This window comes from Felis catus, chromosome C1 (genome assembly GCF_018350175.1).
Source record: "Felis catus isolate Fca126 chromosome C1, F.catus_Fca126_mat1.0, whole genome shotgun sequence".
In the NCBI taxonomy this organism is placed as follows: domain Eukaryota; kingdom Metazoa; phylum Chordata; class Mammalia; order Carnivora; family Felidae; genus Felis; species Felis catus.
The window spans coordinates 147756493-147774959 of record NC_058375.1 but is presented as its reverse complement, the minus strand read 5'-3'; the positions used below and the strand labels follow the sequence as shown (position 1 = coordinate 147774959).

General features: G+C 39.0%; 1 protein-coding gene across 7 annotated transcripts in view; it reads left to right on the top strand.

Annotated features, from left to right (window-relative positions):
- The window catches only part of CCDC148 (coiled-coil domain containing 148), a 283553-nt gene that overhangs the window by 243723 nt on the left and 21363 nt on the right, over positions 1-18467 (top strand). For 5 of the 7 annotated variants that reach the window (XM_019838135.3, XM_045033843.1, XM_045033846.1 and 2 more), the window contains 3 exons: positions 587-704; positions 2895-3035; positions 6863-8349. In XM_019838135.3, coding sequence (XP_019693694.2) covers positions 587-704; positions 2895-3035; positions 6863-7009 — 406 coding nt within the window. In that variant the 3' untranslated portion in view covers positions 7010-8349. Of the gene's footprint in view, positions 1-586; positions 705-2894; positions 3036-6862; positions 8350-9016; positions 10068-18467 lie in introns of those variants that run through there. The other 2 variants (XM_045033841.1, XM_045033842.1) reach the window with 2 other exon arrangements.

Sequence of the window (18467 nt, the reverse complement as noted above, 5' to 3'; positions counted from 1 at the left end):
AGGAGTGAGGCTGTCCTCTGGTGGGTTGATTAGCTATAGCTGTGGCAGCTGACAGACAGTTTGAGGGTCAATACAATGATTTCAAAGGAAGAAAGAGATGGATTGGGTTTTTACCCTACTTTTTCCTGCCCTGTGATCTGCAGTTCTCTCGTTATTTTAGAAAATTTTTTTAAATTTACATTTCTTTATTTTTGAGAGACAGAGCACAAGTGGGGGAGGCGCAAAGAGAGAAGGAGACACAGAATCCAGAGCAGGATCCAGGCTCCGAGCTGTCAGCACAGAGCCCGACACAGGGCTCAAACTCACAAACCGCGAGATCATGACCTGAGCCGAAGTCAGACATTTAACTGACTGAGCCACCCAGGCACCCCAGCAGTTCTCTGGTTATTAGAATTATTATAGATTGAATTTTACACCAATGCATTTTATTGTTTGGTTATGAGAAATCAACCAAAAGCAAGTAAAGCCAAAATATGACCGTGATGTCACCTCTGAGATGCCTTCTGCCCCTATCTATGTTCCTACCCATATAATTTACACAGTTACTATGATGCTTTCCCAACTTCCTTGTGCATTATTTTTAAAGGGTTAAATATAGACAAGAATTACTGGAAAAGCGTTTGCTGGAGAAAAAAGCAGTGGCCCTCCAAGAAGCTCATGAAGAAGGCGAGAGAGAGAGGCGACTAGAAGCCCTTAGGAAACAGGTGTTTTTAATTTGGAAATTTTCATGGGTGGTTTCTAAGTGTTCTTAATAACATTATTAGTAGGGCTTAGTTACAACATCTGTGATATGAAATGTAACTTTTCCAAATTGGGACACTGATCTTCATTGCTGGGAGCAATTAGATTTATGTTGAACAATTTCCAGTTTCTTCGTATATTAAAAGAACTTTATCAGCACTTTTCAAAAGGCTCTCCCAAGATTTAAATGCATCCGTATTACCTCTCGTTTATTAGCTGAATAGTACCCATTTACAGGAGTGAAACTTTACATCTAGCAGGATTTTCTGCTCCTCAAAAAACCTGGTGGAGTTTGAGCAAGACAATCATCTTAGGGGTAGAAACTTCTGTTTGGAAATCCCCTGTGGTCAGCAAACATGTGAAAAACCATTTTTTAAAAAATATATACTATTTTTTGTGAGAGAATTAAAGCCTCCCATTGCATTGCCTAGTAAAAGTAGGCAAAAGTTTTTCAATTTGAGAAGTGTGATAAAATAGTTTTACTTGGTAATTTTTCAGAGGTTTTGATCTGGAAGTGATTAGTTCAACTCCTAAGCTCCAAAGCCCACTGACACCCCTACACAACTGATGGGAAATGACTGTCTGATTTCCCTTCCATGTCAGTGGAGGCAACATGGAATCTTGGATAAGAACTTGGCCTCTGGTATCCTTCAAACCTGGGTGCAACCTGGTTCATGACTTACTGGCAGAGGAAACTTAGATCATTTACTTCCCTAAGCTTCATTTCCTCCTCTGAAAAATGGGAATAATGATAGTACCTGCTTCAGAGGTTTGTAGTAATGTGTGTTCACACTTTTAAAATATTAAATATAAAACCCTCTTCTAAATGCTCTTAGGTTTTAGCTCACTTAATCTCTACAACAACCTCATGATGTATGTATTTATTTTCATAGCAATATTTCTATTTTATAGAAGAGGAAACAGAAGAGCCACAGGTTCCCCAAAGTCACACAACAAGCAACTGTTAGACTGGATTCAAACTGAGGAAGTCTAGTTAAACTAGTTAAATGGCATAGTTTACAGGAAGTGTAAATGCATACCACTATTATGTCATCATCTTTGATAAAAATAGATTACAGAAATAAATTCAAAGAGGAATGTAAGTCCTGGTCATGCTAGATTCAACAAAATTTAATCATTAGCAAATAATTATACACCATGGCCTTCTGGGGACAAAACTTAATGTCAGTATTACTACGTACGTTCTTGTTCAAATATATATTTGATAACTACAGAGTCCATATGATTAGAATTCTCTCCATCTGAACTCTTTGAAAGAGGAAATATTTATGCCCGTTACCTGTAACCGGTGTTTAGAACTATAGTTTAAGACATTTTGGCTAGGAAACCTATAATAATTAAAGCATATTCAACCCCCAGTTTTGTCATTACAGTTTCTAAATGGCATTAAAAATGCCATTCTCTTAATGCTAATTCTTGACTTTAGGAATTAACAGGCAGGTGTTACTAATGGTGCATATAATTTACAAAATTAGTGGCTTCTTTCATTAGGATACAGGTTTGAATGATTTCAATTATCATAAAGGACAAGGGCATTTAGGTTAAAATGACTCTACGGTTTTTCAGTAGAAGGGGAAACAATGGTTTACAATAGTCCCTGGAAATCTCATTGCTGAACACAATGGAGATTTACCCATCTTGCCCAATAATGCCAACATAACTCAACTTAATGCATAAATAATATACTCTAGAATGATCTTGATCATATTAAACTTTCTAGAAAGCTTTGTGGAGTTGTCACCATGACCATATATTGCTAGTAGTTAAAAATGAATGTTTTTTATCTTTGGTTACGTTTTAAGTTAGTTCAATATATAGATTTTCTTTATAAGATTTCCTATGACTTAGTACCAGAAAAATACATTTTTATCTAAATTTAATCATAACTGTGATAACTCAATCAGTAGCAAACCATATTTATTATGGCCTTTTAATATGTTTTGTTTTTAAACCATTAGCTCCTTTGGGGATCTCTATGACTGGCCTGGCTTAATATTTTGTCTGTCCTTCCTTCTTGGGTTTTATCTTTAATAAAATTTCCTGCCTTTAATGGACATTGAACATTAGTAGTGCTCCCCAGAAGTAGTTAGCTTGTATCGTAATCCAAATAGCCATGCTTTTTCTTCTTTTAGGTTGCTATTGTTGCTCAATTTGATCCTGTTAGAATGATGTCAGACACAATGGCATCAAAAGCAAGAATGGGTATTGGAACTGAAGAAGAATTTATTCTTCAAAAGCCACTCTTTACATTGAATACATACAATGAATACCAGGTAATTGTGGGAATTAGCATGATTGATGCAAAAGCCATGATGATAAAAAGATTTATAGAAGTGTGTGTTTTGGGTTAAAAATTATTTTCAATATTTACATTTGAATACCATGTGGATTCACTTAATTTTTACTGCTAAATGATAGCACGCAATTACTGCATGATTCTTAGCCCTGTAAAATAGTTGATAGGTGACCATAGAACAGTTTGTCTGAATATATTATAAATCTGTCATTGAAAATTATTTTTAAAATTGACATTTCTACATTAAAATATCTTTAAAATTTACAAAAGTTTACTTTAAAGTTGTGTTTAATGTTCTATTTTAAGTGTTTTTCTATCATTCAGAATTTGTTTAATGTTAAATTCATGATATAAATCCTACTAAGGCAACAACTGATGACATGATACAAGACGAAGCAGAGGGAAGCTTTCAGAAATTAAAATTAACTGAAGATAATACATCAGAGCTAATGATAAAAGAAAACATTTTCTGTGGAAAAGTATTAAGGTGTTATTTAATCATTTCTAGGAACTTCTGACTCCTTTTAGTCTGTTCCTGTAACTGAGAAAGGATTTTAAAAAGTACTTTCAGGGGTGCCTGGGTGGCTCAGTTGGTTAGGCGACCGACTTCGGCTCAGGTCATGATCTCACAGTTCGTGAGTTTGAGCCCCGCGTTGGGCTCTGTGCTGACAGCTCAGAGCCTGGAGCCCTACTTCAGATTCTGTGTCTCCCCTCTCTCTACCCCTCCTCTGCTCACACTGTGTCTCTCAATAATAAATAAACGTTAAAAAAGTTAAAAAAAAAGTATTTTCAGATGGATGGAAGGCAGGGAGGGAGGACAGATGAATGAATGGATATCACTGATATTAAGGGAGAAAGTAGTTCTCCCTAGTTTGTTAATTTTACAAGTCTAAGGAGAGAAGCTGGACACTTAGTTAATTATTTACAGAGTAGGAAACTTCATCCATTCACCCATTGACAGATCAAGTGTGCCTCTCCTATGTGCTGTATACTTCGCTAAGAAATAAAAAAGATGAACAGTTCATTTATCAATTGGACAATATTTACGGAACCTATTCTATATCTGGCACAGTGGAGTTGCCAGGGCTACATCCTGAACAAGACTGACTTACTCTGTTGAAGGAAGTGAGCAGGGCGGCTGGGTTAGGAGGGAAGGTAGCATGTGTGAGAATAATGCCCCTGGGGTGAGACTACCTCCATGGTGGAGGTCTAAGGCCTGTAGAGGCATGAAGGGAACCAAAAGAAATGCAGACTAGGGAAGTGGGACCAAGTGTTGAAGAGGAAACTAAGCTACATCTTAGTCGAGGATTTTCGGCAGCAGTAACAACGTTTTTTCCAGGTTGATTTAAATTAAAACCAAAAAACTCAGCTGGGAGGAGGGGTTGGGCCAAAGGAAAGGGATTAATTATAAGGATGCAAGTGTATCTCCAGAAGCCAAAGCAGGAAGGGCAGCTGGGGCTGGCAAAGAATTGAAGTCAAACTGGAAAGCTCTCGGGTACCTGGGCTGAGGAAATAAGGGTTTCACCAAGCAGAGGAGGGTGGAAAGAGGCCCTTATTGGTGTGTCTTCAGTGTAAAGGTACACGGCAAGGGTGCTAGGAGATGAGATTGGAAACATAGGTTAGGGTCAGACTGAAAAGTATAGTAGCTTTTGCTTGCTAAGATGTTATCCTGTGAGCACAGGTGAGACCTAGAAGCAGGTGAATTATATACTCAGATATGCTTAGCAACGTATTCTGGATGGAAAATTGGTGGGGGTGGGAGTGGGGGTCAGAGTCTTTTAAGATGGCAAAGTCCTCATAAACGTGGGAGGGTGTGGCATGAATGGCTCTGGCTGAGAGGAGGGAGTAATGAAAGTGAGGATGATTCTAAGCCGGGCAGCGAGTGGTACTGAGAAGAGCCTGCATTTTGGATTCAAATCTACATCTGCTATTTACTGGCTATGAACTTGTGTAAGCTATTAACATCTTTATGTCTTGTTTACTTCATCTGTAAAATAATAATTTGTAAGGTTCTTATGAGGATTAGGATAATAAATGTCAATTGCCTAGGATATTGCCTGGCATCTACAAGTAATTCAGTAAATTATAGTCATTACGTGTGGCTGCCATTAACCATATAAGAATACAGAAGTAAAAACAGACTTCAGGGAAGAGTATTTATTTTGTTCATGTCATGATTAGGGTGAAGATGTCTAGAACACGTTTACAAGAATCTGATTGGTTGCTTCTGGGGAGGTGATTTGGGGAAATGCAGGTCAACTTTCCAGGGAGACCTCCATTTCACTTGATACCTATTCTAAAAATAGGATAAGGCGATCTTTTAAACCTCACAGACCCGAAGCTGAGAAGACAGGTGAATCCAGAAAAAATTAGGGAGTACACAGGCATAGCATGAATCCTTGGAAGTGGATAAGGGTGACTACAGAGATTGTATCTAGAAGAGGAGAGACTAATGCCCAAAATATATTGCTTCTCAGACACAAATCTCTGTATTATTTTCGACTTGTGTGCAATCATTGCTCCTCGTCCCTGTACCTCATCAGTTGCCAAATTCTCTTGATTCTTCCCTTCATAGTGTTTCCGAAAGTTCTCTCTTCCTTGCTACCAGCCAAGTTTAGGCATTTATTACTTCATGTTTAGACAATTGTAGTAGACTGCTGCTACTCCAGTGTTCTACCCAAACTGCCCTGACCCCGAATTGACCTATTTCACCTCTGAGTTTGCATGTGCCTTCCTTTTTTGGTTCTCTGTCTCTTTTCTTCCCCACTCTGCTTCATAGAAGAATAGGGTGGACTTTACAGTTAGCTCACGTGCTCCTCTTCACCTGAGGTCATCCTAGTCTAACCCGCACCAGGAGATGTACTTCTGTGATCTTCTATCCTTGGAACATCAGTCACATGTGCCACCAGCTGTAGTTATCTGTATACCTTCTTACTGCCCCTATTGGTTTAAGAGCTTCTTGAAGGAGGGCTGCTTTCAACAGCTTGCTATCCCATCCTCTAGGGGGACTTGAAGTCCGTGTAAAATGTCTCATTAGCTAAAATCCATATGTGGTTACCTTATTGCAAGCAGCGTCTGTTGACATTTAATATTCATGGAAGGAGGGGAAGAGGAATAAGGTCCAATCAGCTATAAATGAAAATAGAAATTGAGCTACTCATATTTCCATTGCCACTTAGAACCACATTGGTGGAGACATTTTCTAATTCTGCTTGAAATAGAAATCAGCCTTGGAGAGTTCGATTGATTTTGTTTTTTAAGTAGAGGCCATGTGTTTAAACATAATTTACATATTTCAGAATGATGGAGAAATTAGAATGTCTAGCGAAAGACGAATGTACCAAGAGTGTGGTTTAGATTTATTTTAATCAATGATTGTCTATATTTTGTAACTCTAGCTATGAATAAATAATGAATCAATGATAGTACTGAAAGTAAGCTTTTTTTACTGCATCTTTTTAATAATATCAATATGTTGTATTTTGACTAATCTAGTATAATATTCTCTGTATCTTATCTCGGAAGCCATGGACATACTGGAAAATGATAATGTCAAGAACATTTGGACATTTTCAGTAAAAACAACAAAAAAAAACCCAACCCTCTCCCCCTAAAAAACGGCAACAGAATATAGTCACTGTATACACAAAGTTTATTGTCATCTAGTCATCTACCCAGAAGAAACAAATTATATAGCTTGAGCAAATATAGAACTAAATGATAAAATTTACTTTAGTTCAGTGAATTGCTACTTATTTAAATTGTATTTTATTTCTACAGATAACTTCTTTTTTCTTTCTACAGATAATTTCTGACCCTAGACTCCGTTTTGAGTTAGCAGTTCGAGAAGCTGGACTTCATAAAACATTTTATGCCAGAGAGATATTACCAAAAATCAGTCCTCAAAAACCTCCAAGAAAGGACATGGAGTCTACTGTATTTAAAATCTAGAGTTCTTCTGTAAATCCTATTATATGTAAACAAGATTTTTCTTTGAATACATTTATATAGATAACAATTACTACTTTCCAAAAATTTTTAAAATATCAGACATAGAAATCAAAGCATTCATTAACACAACTTTGTCTTTTATGATTCTTAGAATTTCATGCACTATTTCCTATATCTTTGTTATGTCTGATAGTACTGAATTCAGCAAGACTATGGAACATAATTATAATGCATATGATACATATATTATTGTTCAGTAAGCTGCATATTGGAGATTGCATTATCCCATGAAAAGAGCTTAAAATAACCATTTTCAGGAATTACAATTTATGTTGCTACTACCTGCTAAGGTTCATTTCTGCTTGTTATTTCAGAATTTGACTTTTTAATTATGGAAGCTCCATTATCATTAATACTTCTATTTCTTGATTATTGTAAGAGGAGACTCAACCTTTTTCTAAATTTAGAAACCAATTTGGTGTACCATGTTTACTGCAAACCAATCATCCAAACAATTTCATTTTGCAAATTAGCCTTTAAAAATAAATTAGGAACAGCACTTCAAGCATGGGAATATCTGTTTGGGCTTAGAAAAAAATGTAGTTGTGTGGTTGTTTAGAAAGAATATTTTACAATTTATAATATTTCAAATGTTATCAAAAATTCCAAATTATTTAATATCTAGATGGTTTTATACATAAAGAGCATTTCAAATAAATATCAACCATCTATGTCTACTTTAAAAACTTGATTAATCAGAATCACAAGTCAGTGTTGTTGGAAGCTGCCATTATTACTGTTAAGACTACCTCCCCTCCCCTTCTTTTTCTTTCTATTGCAACTTCCTGCCATTTCCTCCCTACTTCTATCCTAGAATTGCTGTTATTGGAGTAATGCAAAAAAAAAAAATGACAAAGACCAGTCTGACTGGTGGAATATTAGGTTTCATGATTATTCCCAACATGATGGGAATAAATAATGCAGCAAGCCCAGCTCATCAGAATAAACCTTCACAAGAGATTCTATGGACAAAATCTGTATCTACAATTCATTATAATGCCCTCTCCATTCAACCTTTTGCATCATCACAGCTCCTAATTGGAAGAGGAGAAGGAATCATGAACAAGACTCAGGGCAGTGGGCAGTAGCAACATTCTTGAGGATGTCTCCCACCATCACAATGTTCCTTTAAGGGTCCTCGCTTTACTTGATGTGAAGCCCCAGACCATAAACCATGAAAGCCCTGCTCTATCAGAGCACATCCTCTCTATGTTGCAAGACATATTGTAGTCCTGTTTCTCTAATGTCTCTCTAATGTCTCTCCTTATCTGTGTGGATGTTATTCTTCTTAATCTGTTTTTACGTTAACTTTAAGATCTGATTCTTCTTTTTGCTCATTTATACTCAAAATTTGTCTTCCTCAACTTTTAGAAATAGTTGTGACTCAAGATAACCCTTCTAACTTCATAGCTCTACAGTTTTCTCTTTTGTTATATTTGTGTATGTTCAAAAAATTTGCAGCTTACTTTCTGGAGATATTTCCTCCCCTAGTTTTATCTGGACCTGTTATTTCCTTTGACTTTGCTGTTCCTGTGGTGCTCAATTTGGATTTTCCTTGCAACATTTTCTCATCATGGGACTTTGTCCTAGAAGTGAGTTTTGACTACCTGGTCTGGGATTTCATGGGGCCCAGATTTCTGTGGCCCCTTCAGAGTTCACTGCAAACACTTTGTACTCATTCATTATCAGAGTGTAAAATCCCCTCTCAATTTTATCAGAAGCTTCCAGTGAGTACTTCTTGGCTCTTTAGAGATCTCAAGTCCATCTGATGTCCCTTGCTTCCCTCTGTCCTGCAAAGGTGTTGGTACAATCAATTCTTATAGCTGTCAGTGGTTGTTCTTTATCCATTCATAATTTGTAGTTTATGGGAGAACCTTGTCACTGTCACTGTTGAAGATTATCTCCATTGGTGTTTGGCTTTATTCTGCTTTTTGTTTCTTTTTATAGGCTGCTCTGAGGAGATTAAAAAATCACCCCACTTCTGCTGTCATCTTCCCGGAATCCTTCCAGACCGAATTATTGATCCTAATGGCCTTTCATGCACTAAATATGCCCACTGCATCTCCGTAATGATGCCACCATCCACCCCATATACAAATCTGAAATCTGAGAGTCACTCATACTGCCCTCCTCTCCCTCATTTGAAGTATCTAATCTATCAAAACCTACTGACTTTCTGGCTTCTATACTGCAACCATACATCCAATGGAAGATATTTGCCGTGTTTTGTGACTTTCTAGCCACACCATTTTCACATTCGGGCATTATTCCACATTATCTACCCCTCTCCCAGAGAAGAAGCTAGCCCCTCAGTTTTCCTGGTTCTCATGGTATATTCTATGGCAATCAAATGAACCTATTTGAGATTTCACTCATAAGAGAGCTATGTGAGAAGGTAAGAATCCATTTTCTGGCAAGGCTGGCAGTAGAGGCTTTCAGCTTTGGGGGGTCATAGTTGCAGAACTATTAGTATCTAGCACTCAGGGGAGGTGATGCTAATAGAGGTGTGTGGGACTACCAGAGCAGCCGTGGGTCTCTGTGAAGCTGTTGCCTAACGAGTATTTGGCTAACCTCAAACACAGACTCTCTGGTCTCCCAGAAATACCTAACACTCTTTAACAAATTGCTTTTCTGTTTATACTAGCTTAAGTGGGTTTGCTACTGTGGATGCAGAGATACACTGATCTTTTTGCAGTTCCTGTTATGCACCAACCACAGTCTCATGCTCTCCAGTGATAATCCCTCTGTCTCTGTAATCTGTTCTCTCAATTACCATTTCCCTTCTCTTCAGAAAGTAGGAAGAAGAGAACATTTCAGGCTTTTTTTTTTTAATGTCACCATAATTGCTGAGTACTGTTTTTCACAGCAATGATTTTCACTCTAAGGAGAGACCCACTAAAAATTACTTTCAGGCACCTGGGTGGCTCAGTTGGTAAAGCATCTGACTCTTGATTTCGGCTTAGGTCATGATCTCAGAGTTGTGAGATTGAGCCCCATGTTGGACTCTGGGGTGAGCGTGGAGTCTGCTTACGATTCTCTCTCTCTCTCTCTCTCTCTCTCTCTCTCTCTCTCTCTCTCTCTTTCTCTTTCTGTCTCCTTCTCTCTCTCTCTCCCTCCCTCCTCTTGTCTCTCTCCCTGCTTGTGCTCTGTCTCTCTCAAAAAAATTACTTTCTCTCTCCCCCCAAAATTCAGTCCATCTTCCCATATCCAAAGTCCCATATAGTATTTTTTTAAATTTACATCCAAGTTAGTTAGCATATAGGGCAACAATGATTTCAGGAGTAGATTCCTTAATGCCTCTTACCCATTCAGCCCATCCCCCCCTTTCACGACCCCTCCAGTAACCCTCTGTTTGTTCTCCATATTTAAAAGTCTCTTATGTTTTGTCCCCCTCCCTGTTTTTATATTATTTTTGCTTCCCTTCCCTTGTGTTCATCTGTTCTGTGTCTTAAAGTCGGCATATGAGTGAAGTCATATGATATTTTTCTTTCTCTTACTAATTTAGCTTAGCATAATATCCTCCAGTTCCATCCACATAGTTACAAATGACAAGATTTCATTCTTTTTGATTGCCAAGTAATACTCCATTGTATATATATACCAAATCTTCTTTATCCATTCATCCATCAGTGGACATTCAGGCTCTTTCCATACTTTGGCTATTGTTGGTAGTGTTGATATAAACATTGGGGTGCATGTGTCCCTTCAAAACAGCACATATCCCTTGGATAAATACCTAGTAGTGCAATTTCTGGGTCGTAGGATAGTTCCATCCATACAGTATTTTTAAATGGGACACTTGGGTGGCTTAGTTGGTTAAGCATCCGACTCTTGATATCAGCTCAGGTCATGATCATGGTTCATGATCTCAAGCCCATTTTGGGCTTCATGGTAACAGCTCAAAGCCTGCTTAGGATTCTCTTTTCCTCTCTCCCTGCCTACCTCTCTGAAAATAAATAAACATTAAAAAAAAGCATGAATAAGCTGGAGTTTCCTCTACCTGGTATATATTTGGTTATTTTCTATGGAGCCCGCATTTTCTTGGGTTTTATTTTGCCATCATTAAAGCAGCTCCATCATCTCCTTAGCTGTGCTAGATTTTAATTCTAGGACACGGTAAAGTATGAAGTCATTTTGAAGGTAAAAGACATTTAAAAAATATTTTTTAACATGTATTCATTTCTGAGAGAGACAGAGTGTGCATGTGGGGGGGGGTGCAGAGAGAGAGGGAGACACAGAATCCAAAACAGGCTCCAGGCTCTGAACTGTCAACACAGAGCCCAATGTGGGGCTCGAACCCATGAACCATGAGATCATGACCTGAGCCGAAGTCAGATGCTTAACTGACTGAGCCACCCAGGAACCCCAAAAGGAAAAGACAGTTTTAAAGAAACTTGGATAAATTAGAGACTTTTTAAGATCAAGACTCTGTTTGCATGGAGAACTTATGAGGAGAATCTAAGATACAGAATTTTAAAGATCTCCATCAAATCCCAGGAATGATGGAGTTTGACCCAAGGTGGAAAAAAGATCTGAGATTTCTACTGTTTTTGACATCTGATCGATTTGTTTTGGAAAAATGGTATATGCTTGATGATGCATTTGAAGATGAACACTTGCTAGATTACTGCTGAGTACCAGAGAGGTCCTGAGGGGGAGAGTTTCCAGGAACTTAGACATTAAGCATTTAGGAACAGTGAATATTGCACTTTGAGACTCAGTGTGGGACTTGATTATAATAATAGAATCCATGAGCTGCATGACCTCATGGAATCAAGTCTCAATCCCTAGAGAGGAATGTGGCATCGAATATGTTCTGTTCTTGTCATGTTTTTAAAATCTCCAGAAAGATGTTTTCCAACCTCTACGGCAATTCCTCTTTTTACACTAGCAAGTGCCTATGTCTTTTGCTTGCCCACCTCAACAGCAGTTGGGTCTAAATTTTTCATTGCTTTGCCTGATTCAGGTTTGCATTGAAGTACATGTTTTAATGTCACTGTTAAGCTTTACTAATTTTACTAAATGCCGTTTGTCCCCCCTCTGAGCGAATGTGTTATTTTGTATGTGGGAATGTAAGTGTGGGGAAAGAGGAGTTGCATTATTTCCCTCTGTTTTGCACATTTTCCCAGACATGTCAATATTACTTAGCACCCCATATGCTTAAAGCTCCTAATATTTATAAATAATTTCAAAAACAACTTGCTTACATTTCTTTAGACATTTTATAAATATTGTATTAATCTGAAATGCTTACCTTCACAGTATATTTAAAACAAATGCTGCAAAAATTGTCCTATTCATATTGAAATATTATAAACTAAATTTGGGAATCTTATTAAAAGTAATATTTGTTTTTAAACTTACTGAAATGAAACAATATGTTACTTGAAATTGAAAACAATTGACTTGCTAAGGGAAATCCAGCATAATACAACATGACTTTATGTCCACATGGATTAGGATCCTGCTATCTGGAAAGAAAAAACACAGATACTGTGAAAAGGATATGTTTTCATCCATGTTGTTATATCAATATAACATAGTTGCTTAAAAGGACCAGCAGAAGCCTTGGAGCTTTCTTATTTTTATGTTTCTAGATAATTTTCTTTTTTTCCTCCACTTTCTCAGTCCAAATCTATAGTTTAAATCAGTTCAACAAATATTTACTGAAATTGTGGCATAAAACAAAATCTCTGCAACCGTTAAAAAGAATGAGGATTGTCATGATGGCTGCACAGCTCTGAATATTCTAAAAACCACTGAATGGGTGATGGCAGGCTGTGTGAATTGTATCTCAATAAAACTGGTTTTTTTTTTTCAGAAAAGAACAAGGAGAGGGGTGCCTGGTTGGCTCAGTTGAGCGTCTGGCTCTTGATTTTGGCTCAGGTCATTACCTTGGGGTCATGGGGTCATGGGATCAAGCCCACGCTGAGCATGGAGCCTGCTTGAGATTCTCTCTTCCTCTCTCTCTGCCCCTCTTCCTCACTCACAACCCCCCGCCCCTCTTCCTCACTCACACCCCCCCAAGATAAAAAATAAAAAATGAATTAAAAAAGAACAAGGAGAGGTACATGGCCCTTTATAAGAAGAGAACCAAAATATATTGTATAGATGAGAGGTGTGGGCAACAACAGAAAAATACATATAGAATGGTCTTATTTATGTAAAAAAAACACAAATTTCTGGAAGGATATAGAAAGAACTGTCAGCAACTGTTACTTTTCGGCTATTGGAACGGGGAGTTTGGGTGGAGTAGCAACCAGAGGAGGCTTCTATGCTGTTTTGGTGTTTACAATGAGATTGTAGTATTTTCATAATTTTATCTCTTTGTTTTTATAATTTTAAGGCTGAATATTTTATAGGGTGCTATGTATCAGATGCTGAGGAATCTAAGAGTTCCAGAGCCTGCATAAACTGCCCGGTGATGAGCAATGCACGGCAAAGGCTTGAGGTGGATAGGAGTCAGTAAGTGATTATTGACTCCATGACAAAATGGGTAAATGGATGGATGGGTGAACTGTAAGAGTTTTGTCTTTCTATGGCATAACCAACTAACAAGTAATTATTGCTACTCTGAATAAGTATAAATATATAGGGTAGAAAAACACACTTTAGAATAAACCCCTTCTTTTCCCAAAGTAGGCTCAGAATATGGCTTGAGGAGGGGTGCCTGGGTGGCTTAGTGGGTTAAGTGACTGACTCTTGATTTCAGCTCAAGTCATGATCTCACTGTTCATGAGTTCAATCCCGGTGTTGGGCTCTGCACTGACAGTGCAGAGCATGCTTGTGATTCTCATTCTCTCTGTCTTTCTGCCTCTCTCTGCCCCTTTCATGTGCTTTCTCTCTCTCTCTCTCTCTCTCTCTCTCTCTCTCTCTCTCTCTCTCTCTCTCTCTTTTTCTCCTCTCAAAAAGAAACATTTAAAAAATATGGCTGAGGAAATGAAACTTCTCCTATATTTAAGAAAAATACAAGTAAAATGCAGTAGACATGAGAGGACTACAAAACAAGGCATTCTTATCTTTCTTGCTACCCTCATTTCTTGTGCTCCAACGCCTCAGCTTCTTGAGACATTGGCACAGCTTGTGTCTTCTCCATTCCTTCCCTGCCATTGCTTCCCATCTTATGCAGAGAGATGAGAAAGGACTAGGAAGTGAGGGGAACAGAGAGGGTAGATCAGTTTGAATGGGTGCAAAGGTTTGTGTCAAGGGATAAAAGGGAATGTTATAGTAAACATTGTGCAGCACATAGATAAGTATGAGGTTAAAACATGAAATTGGGACACCATTGCAGAGGACTTCTATGGTTGATCATGATGCAAACTGCCCTCCTGGAGAACTGGAAAATCTCCTAATCTCCTACAAAGGTACAAATGAAGGAAATTGCATAACCTATAGTTTAGACACAGGAAAAAAAGGTGGTTGAATGATAGGCAGCAAGAATATGGGGACCCAGAGCTCAGACATTGGGCATAGATTGTTGTCCTAAGTGATGTGACTTGCTGAGTGGCTTTACAAGGTAGCAGAAGTTTTTTTGGGGGTGATAATGCAAACCTTTCATAGGTAAGAATGAATTTCTGGGTGCCCTTTTGTTCAAATCTGGCAAGCTTTTTTATCCCTGCAGGCTGCTGACCATTGTCACCTCTGTGGTCTGATGACAAAAATGATATATCATTCAGATGTTTCCTTTGTGCTGTTTGTGCACTCTTTAGGCTTGATAAAGCTAGAAAGCAGTCAATATTGCTATGTGAATTTCATTTCTGTCATTCTCTAACTCAACCCCGTATTCTCAGACACTAGCCCATGGCCCCTTGAATAACAGCCTAAGGTGTTCAAACCTTATCGTGCAGACAATACTAAATAGTTAAGTTTTCTTAGGCAGAGACACAAAGACAATGTTTCTGGAAGGCTAACATGAGAGCAGAACACAAGTTGGATAGAAGTAGGGAGATGACTGGGTTTGGGGGGAGACCTTGATGATAAGCTAGACTATATCAGGTGTGAGATGATGTGAATGTGGGGAAGAGTGGAATCTATTAATTTAGGGGGAAAACTGAACTCTGAGCTCACTCATTCCTTTTGCTTTTATAAACTTCCTTTAGATCATACCCAGTGAACCATGGCTCCTAGTAGTCATGCCCTTCTGTAGTCCGCTCCCTCCACATTGAATCTGGGTGACCTTGTGACTTCTTAATCCAATATAATGGGCAGAAATGACGCTGTGCCAGCTCTGGGCCTAAACGCTAGGAAAGGCCTGGCAGCTCCTGCTTTTGTGTTCTCAGAAACCAATTACCATATGAGACGTCTGGGTGCCCCACTGGCAGGCCACACAGAGAGCCCTGGAGGATGAGGACCCTGTGGAGAGAGACATCATGTTGTGAAGCACTAAATCACCAGGCACCAGAGGGAAGAAGTCATCTCAGGCATTCCAACAGATTCAGGCGTCCCAATGTCTCCAGCCCCAGCCACTAGCTGATTGCAACCACATGAGAAACCCCAGCAGAAGAAACACTCATCTGAGCCCACTCATCCCACAGGAATTATGAGAAGTGGCGATACATTATTATAAAGTGATCTATTGTGCAGAAACGGATGTCTGAATCTAAACTCTTGAATAACAGATCCTGGACTTGCCTACGTCCAGACCTTTGCCTGAACTCCCAGTAGGAGCAGCCAACATCCAGTGAGCACTAACTACATACCAGGCATTGTTCTAGGTGCTTTACTTGTCTGAAGTAATTTGATCTGCAATAACAACTCTATGAGCTATGGACTAACATCATCCGTGTTATTCAACAGAGAAGCAGGTGCAGCAAAATGACTTGCCTTGTACAATCTTACACAGCTCATCAGTGCCTAGATTTAAAGCCTGAACTCTACTGCCTCCTAGTCTCAGGATTTGCCAATCAGGCCATCCTTCTGTTGTCACTAATCTCTAGAACTATTTTGGGGCCTTGATTAGAAAGGATGGGATATAGCCACAAGTCAGTCACAAGTGGCGACTCTTCTCTGGGTTTTTGCCTGGGTATGGAATCAAATGTATCGTAATAGTGTGATTTAAGAAGTGCTGAGAAAGTCCCCTAGCAATCCCCTCCCATACGTCAATGATCTCTCATTATCTGCAATAGATGCTAAATTCTCTTCAGTGGTGAAGCATTTATGAAAATGTCAATCCTCTGGGTTGGCTGCTAGCTTAAGCCATTGTCTTCAAGGTCTATCCTATAGAACCTTCTTCCCCAAGATGTATTCACACAATGAATGCCTCCTCAACTGGTGACTATAAAGTCTCACTTTCTTTTTATATATAGTGTATCCACAACCATCGGCTTGTATTTTCACCTGCTTCTCCTTTACACATGTTTCTGGGAAGGTCCATACATCACATAAATGTGTCCTGATTGCAGCTTCCCATCTTAGCCAGCTCTGTGGCTCCAACCACAGCCCTATACTCTGCAGACCATCTTTCGCCATCTCATATTTGGTCTTGTATAAGCAGTTGCCATTCTGTCTCTATGCTTTGCTACAAGCATGAAAATAGGGTATTTCCTTAATTCCACACACTGATAACTATGATCAGCCTGTAGCAATTCACAAGATTTATTGAAGGCTTAGAGACTAAGAGGGGATTCTGATCAGAGAAATAAAGGACTAATATATGAGAATTGATCATAGGCCAGCTCTTCCACAGGAGGTCTCCTAACAGCCACCATTCTCCACTTGCCAGGATGTAGCGGTGCCATTATGTAGTAGTGGCCTGCATCCAGGAAAGACCCCAAGTGTCTCTTCTGCCTGGAAACAGGCTCCAACTCTGTCAGACCCCAAGGGATGAAACTATTCCCCTTCTTTAGTCTACCACAGTGAATGAAAAAATGCACAGAAACAACAGAGAGGATATGTTGATAACACCTCATTTTGAGTAAAGCTGGAAGGTGCAGAGAAAATGCCCTTGAAGTGGACCTCTAAGCCAGTGGGCTGCTTTTCATGGGGGGCATTTGAAGCAGTGTTCAGTCTAAGCAATGGCTGCCAATTTCAGAGTAACTCCCATCTAGAGCAGGGCAACTGGCAGGTTTCCTTATCCTCAACTCATCATTTCATAGACGTAGACTCATGTCAGTTGTCTGACTTTTTTGGAGAAGTGTCCATTTAACTTTCCTCACTGTGCACAGACTGAAGGCCTGGGTTTCTGCTTTCACTCCTCATCCTATGCCAACCCCAGCAGGCATGAATCCTCATATCTTGAACCCCTGGAGCAAGGGCCTGCAAACCTTTTCTGTAAAGAGATAGTTAAATATTTTCACTTTGAGGGTCATATGATTTCCGTCCATACGACTTAGTTCCGCTGTTACAGTGCAAAAGAAGCCAGAGACAGACAATATGTAAACACTGGGCCTCGCCAGGTTCCAATAAAACTTTACAAACCCAGGAGGCAGGCTGAGTTTGGCTCCCAGGCTGTAGTTGTTGACCCCTGATCTGGGGTAGCATCAGTTTCTGTGTTTTTGTTCATCTGCTTCTGTGGTCTGGGCTTTCTCTTTGCTTTTTCTGTCTTCAAAGGGTTTCCCCTATTTTCTTGTGAGTATAATAAGACATTTTCAAGTGTCTTTGAGGGGCACCTGGCTGGCTTTGTTGGAAGAGCATAGGACTCATGATCTTGGGGTCACGAGTTCAAGCCTTATGTTGGGAGTAGAGATTACCAAAACAAAAACAAAACCCAAAACTTTAAAGTATCTTTGAGTGGTTTGTCCAGATCTGGGTGTTCTGGGGTGGCAGAGGGATTTTTATACCTAGTTCTCGATCTTTTTTTTTTTTTTTTTTTTTTTTAATTTTTTTTCAACATTTATTTATTTTGGGGACAGAGAGAGACACAGCATGAACGGGGGAGGGGCAGAGAGAGAGGGAGACACAGAATCGGAAACAGGCTCCAGGCTCTGAGCCATCACCCCAGAGTCTGACGTGGGGCTCGAACTCCCGGACCGCGAGATCGTGACCTGGCTGAAGTCGGACGCTTAACCGACTGCGCCACCCAGGCGCCCCTCGATCTTATTGGAAATATAAATCTGGTATTCTTTTCTGTCGCTTTAATGTCAACCTTCAATGTCATTATGTTTTTAGAAGTTCTCTCATAAATGGAATCTAGCTGGATTTTGTTTTACCTTTCAATCTGATAGCCTCTGCCTTTTAACTGGTGAGTTAATTTATATTTACTGTGATTACTGTTACATTTATTTCTGTCACCTTACATTCTATTCCCTTTACCATGAGATTTCTGTTCTTTTTTTTCTCCTTTTTTTATTTCATTACATTAATCAGATATTCCTTTATTTTTTCCCCTCTAATTATTTGGAAATCCAGCATTTTATTTTCCTTCTTTCGATATAGCCTTTATATTTTAATATGCACAAGT